This window comes from Hipposideros armiger, unplaced genomic scaffold (assembly GCF_001890085.2).
Source record: "Hipposideros armiger isolate ML-2016 unplaced genomic scaffold, ASM189008v1 scaffold_120, whole genome shotgun sequence".
Taxonomy (NCBI): domain Eukaryota; kingdom Metazoa; phylum Chordata; class Mammalia; order Chiroptera; family Hipposideridae; genus Hipposideros; species Hipposideros armiger.
The window spans coordinates 1023730-1029146 of NW_017731470.1; the positions used below are offsets into that span (position 1 = coordinate 1023730).

At 43.7% G+C, this 5417-nt stretch overlaps 1 protein-coding gene across 3 annotated transcripts in view; it reads right to left on the reverse strand.

Annotated features, from left to right (window-relative positions):
- MAP7 (microtubule associated protein 7) overlaps positions 1 to 224 on the reverse strand; it is a 173444-nt gene extending 173220 nt beyond the window's left edge. For 2 of the 3 annotated variants that reach the window (XM_019648104.1, XM_019648098.1), the window contains exon 1: positions 63 to 208. In XM_019648104.1, coding sequence (XP_019503649.1) covers positions 63 to 129 — 67 coding nt within the window. In that variant the 5' untranslated portion in view covers positions 130 to 208. Of the gene's footprint in view, positions 1 to 62 lie in introns of all 3 variants that reach the window. The other variant, XM_019648099.1, reaches the window with a different exon arrangement.
- Positions 225 to 5417: the final 5193 nt, after the last annotated feature.

The following is a 5417-nucleotide window of genomic DNA, read 5'->3' on the forward strand; positions in this document are numbered from 1 at the left end:
CACGCACCCGGCCGCTCGCCCCGCGCCCGCGGGACCCCCGCCCGCCCCCGCCGCGCAGTCACCTGTTTCGCTCTGCACAGCGCCGTCGCCGCCCCTGTGGCTGTCGCCGCCAGCTCTTAGCTCCGCCATGGTGCTCCGATGACGCGTCCGGAGAGCCGCTCCGCCCTCTTCCTCGGCTGAGCTCCCGCCGGCCCCCGCCTGCGGGGCTGGCGGCCCAGACAGGTGAGCGCCGTCAGGGGAGGGCCGGGGGAGGGGCGGGGGGAGCGCCGCGGGCGCCGGCGCCGCCTGGGCTCGGGCGCGCCCCCTCCAGGGCAGGTGCGGCGTGGCGGCCGCTCCGACTGACGCTGCCGAGTCGCGGCGGCAGGAGCAGCGGGCGGAGCCTACCTGCTACCTGGGCCCGGAGCTTCTAGCCGCTGCCCTAGACCGCTGCCGGCTCCTGGAAGTCTGAAGCAGGGTCGGCGACGCCTGGTGGCTCTAGCGCCTGGAACTGGAACGGTCCGACGATCAGCCCAGGTGAGATGAGGACATAGGGACGCCTGATTGCAGGCTGAACCCTGAAGCAGCCGTGCCAGTTTTGAAGTTCATGGTGACAGTGCAAGAGTATGATGCCACGTGAAAAGCCGAAGTACGTGGGCTGGATTCCACAGTTGCATCGGTGGGCTGGATTCCGCACTAGGATCCAGTCTCGACCTGGTTTTTAGGACGCCATTGCTGGTGGCCAACCTTTCCACCGGGCCTTTGTATCTGATGAGCCCCAGGGAACACAAGTTAGTGAAAGTCGCTTTTCTTATTCTTGGTTTCCGATTAGTAACTACCTTGTGACTTCTGGTTTGCTCAGGAAGATCAGGAAGAGCAATAGACACCAATTTTTTTTTTAAAGAAACAGACTATTTGTTGAGGAGAAACCAATTTCTGCTCTAACAGGCAAGTAAATGATAACAAGATGCTGAGGGAAACAAATATAGCCTGCATAAATAGAAACATAAGGAACAAAATCTAGCAGCCACCAGTTCTGTCTGGTTACACAGCAATGCACTCCCACAGCCTCGGTTGTCTGAACAACCAGCAAGCTTCCAACAGTTTAAAACTCTCTCAAGGACTTCAGCAGAATTGGATGCCCCAGAGTGTCTGACAAGAGTGCTGGATTTATTGCGAGAGTGACAGTCCCCTCTGAGCCCAGGAAAGGACTGTTTTTATTTGGTTTACTGGTTCACTGGCTGCCTAGGTAGAGGTTTTGACTAAAGGACACTTTGGTTTGTAGTTACGGATTTTTCCTTAATGCTATTTCTACAGATTAGGCGAACTGAGCATTTGGCAATGTGAATTTCCTAAATCACATTCAAATCACTTATTAGACTTCCAGTCAATAGAATAAAGCATAACTGATTTATTTTAATCAATAAAAATAAAAAAACCTTAGCTTGGGCCCCAGCAAAGATATTTTTTACTGCATCAAGTCATCAGAGTTTAAGACACTTTACTGTGAACATCAGACTCTCTTAGCTGAATTTAGAGCTGAACTCTGGAAGAAACTTGGAAAGGGGAGATTTGTTTTCAACCTTCTGATTTACTACCTCAAGTAAACCAAGGAGTACTGTCTTGGACCCCCCCACACACACACACACACACTTCCCCAAAATTAAGATACTGGTTTATTTGTGTTTGTGTGTGGGTGTGTGTTTGGTGTGCTTATCCTGTCTCCCATTCTTTTGCTAACTTAAGTTTTAGTCTCACAAGTGACACAAAAATAAGTGCAATAAGAAACACACCCAAATCCTGCATTTTCTTGGGCCCTGTACAAACTTAATGCTGTGTCTGTAAATGGTGGGCTGTTGCATAAACATACAGGAATGGGCGATATCTGTGAAATGTCATGCGCCATCACATCGTACTTTGTGTTATGCTTTACTTAGAACACAGAAGCCATCTTGAGCTCCCACATTCATCTCAAGATTTCTCAGTCGTCATAGTTGATTTCCAGGGGGAGGAGCTGAACCTCCTGATGCCATCAGCTCCCCTCCTGCCTCATCTGAAACCTCCTCCTCTTCTCCCTATTCTCCAAATGCCTCTTCATTCAGGGGCTCTACCCCAACAAACGCATTCAGGACTCTTTGATTCTGAAAATTTCTTCCTTTGACTTCCCACCCTCCCAAATCTATCATCATACATTTTATTCACCAAAGGTAATAAATGTGTGTTGCCATCATTATCTTAGTTTAACCAGCTGTAGTCTTCTTGTCTATAAAAACTTCCCAAGGCACACATTACCTATTATTTTTTAATGTCATTCCCTGAGACTTTCTGCAGCACTCCATCCTCTGATTATCTTCCTCTTGTTTACACCACTGGCCTGGTTTTTATTTCCCTATGGCCAGTCCTTTTGTCTCCTTTGCTGACTTAAATTCCTCCTCCTCCTTTAACCATTCTGAAACCTTCCTCCTCCCAAAATATTAGGCCACAACCTTTCTTTCACCACTTTTATTTACTATTATCTCCATCCAGGTGACTCCTAGATCCAGAATATATACTTGACCTCAATTCTGACATCCACCAATACATTCTCAACTGTCTCTGCACATTTCTAACATTGATTCATCCTTCCATTAATTCGTCATGTCCCAATCCAATTCCCCCTCCAAACTTGCCTATTTTTGAATTCTTCTCTTACTCACATAGGCTCAACATCTCTTTCCTCCCATCATCACTGCCCAAATTGTACTTCCCAAATTTTGTCAATTAATTCCACCCTTTCAATTCCTACTGCTCTCACTCCTACTAGACCCTTTCACATCTGAAACACTCTCTGAACTGCTGTCCAATTTGTTCCAATTTACCCAAAACCATTTTGCCCAATCTTTTCATACACTACTATACACACACCTCCCTTGCTCAAAATCCTTAATAGATTCATTTCTACACAATTAAATACTGAACTCCACTTCCCTGACCATCCCCAATCACACCTTGAGCTCTCAACTATCCCATTTTCCACTTTTCATCTCTGATTCATATTTGCAGTCAAATATGAGTTAAAATTTCTGTATGCTCTAATGCAATATAAAACTTGTTCCCTTTCTCCAAAGCTTTGCAAATCCCTGCTTTCTGCCTTCATTCTTGGAGTTCGGTGCACTGATTGACTTCCCTGGTCCTGCTTATTTAACAATTGTCTCTAAGGCCCAGGTTGAGGTCTACCTCGTGTTCCACCTGCCCTGGCTCTAGGTGAGCTTGTCCTCTGAACCTCTGCAGGGGCTTCTGTGCTTGCCCCTCATCCAGCTTTTAACATAGACTAGGTGTGATTTGTTACTGTAAATGGCTCTCTGTAATTTTACTGTAAATGGCTTTACTGTAATTCAATCTGACATGAATTACTGGTGGCAGGGACTTGTCTATAGGGTATCTAGGAAGTCTAGAGCCTCAATTATTTTGTTTACAAATTGCAAATGTCCTTGATGACATCATGTGCATGGCCTGTAGTCTGAACTTAATGGATGTCATGTGTATCTCTCCTGCTGCTACAGTGCCTCACACATAGTAGGCATGCCAGTGGGTTAACAACAATTGCTCATTGCCAAACCATTTTATGTGATGGTTTAGGAATAATTGAAATAAAATATGCAATGGAAGAATTTGGAGAAAGAGATCAAAATGTAGTAAAAAAGAAACATTGGATCTACTTTTCCAGGCAAATTCCGGTTTTGTTTCTCTTATAAGACTGCCGCCACCACCCATGCAAAACTGTTCTGTTAGCAACCATCTTTCCAGGTTCAGCTCCGGACCTTCGCTTCTCTGGGAAGCTTTTCTTGATCCCTTCTGGCAGTCAGATGTAGCTGTAACAATTATGTGTACTGTTGTTTGTACTTTGTCTTGATTCCACCTCTGACAGTGAACTTCAGGGCCAAGAACTCTGTCTTGCTCATGCACCATAATATATAGCACCCGGTATGTAGTTAATAAATACTTTTAAATGAATTATAAGAGGTAACAATAGCAGGCAGCCTTTAAGTGCTTACTATCTGCTAAGTATTGCGGTAAGCACCTCCCCTGCATTATTTTATTTAAATCTTGCAACAACCCTGTGACGAAGGTACCCTGTTCCCATTTCAGATAGAAAACTGAGACTTGGAGAGTTTAATTAATCTGCCCAAAGTCTAAAGGTAGGTGACAGTTTTGCTTCAGGCCTTGTGTTTAGATTCTTGCTACACGAAATGAACAATGAATGGTAACCATCTTGCTACCGCCTCTATGGAAGGAGGCTCTCCATTTCTCTCTCTGGGTGTCACTTGCAATAAAGAGGTAGGACTTGATAGTGTTAAATCATCTGTAGAGATTTTTTTAAAGGATCTCAGCCCTACCCCAGACCTATAAAAACAGTTTCTCTATGGTGGTGGCACCAATATTTTAAAAAGCATCCAGGTCATTTTAATGTAAAGCTGGGTATAGAATCACTGGCCTAGATTGATACCAAAGGCCTTTAAGTGAAACCTTTCATGAAATTTGGGCCATAATTGAATTCCCCTCTTTTGTGTCTAAGACCCAAAATACTGTCAAAAACCTAATGATGCTGGTCTGGAACTGTGTGATGAACCATGTAGGGTAGGAGGAAAATTTGCCCACAAAGACAGGGCAGGAGGAAGATCCCAAGAAAAGACTGAAAAGAGATGGTTGAACATAGGTAGCTTGATCCTATATACCGTCTAAAAGAGACACTGAGCCATTACAACTAGAGAGATGAACTGTGGCTTAATAAAGGAGTTACCCTGTGTTTAAATACGAGTGAAATGACATATCATTTAATTTATACCTCACCTCCTTTGAAAGTTCCCTACAGGATGCAAGAGGCAACTATCTATCCTCAGGATTGGGAAGTAAAAACAAGATGCAGTTATGTTGTTACAAATATCAAATGAAAAGATACTGGTGAGAACTTTCTATATAATCTAATGCAATATAAAATATACTGTACTTTAGCTTTCACGTAGCAATAAAGATGGCTGCTGTTTTACTGAAGATTGTTGTATATGGGTGAAATTATGATACATGAACATCTCTATGTTATTTTTATCTTGCAAAATAAACGGTTTCCTCTGTATTTAAGAAATTTGTTTATCTCACTGATCACCCATCTAGGAACTGTAGACTTCGTTCTATGAATATGAGCGGACTTATAAAATATACAGCTTAAAATAAAAATATTTCCCTCAATATGAAAATTAAAATCAAGGAGATAGAAAATGCAGTGGTCTCCACTAGGATACTATTTGCAGACCCTGTGAGATACACAGTAGTCATTCATGATAACTTAGGGCCTTGAGAAAAATAGACTGAGTTCCTCTTACTTCCTTTTTTCTTTGCTCTCTTTCTTGCCACTCTGTTACCTGAGGAACAACTTGGATGTCAGTTGGTCTTAGTTACTTGAA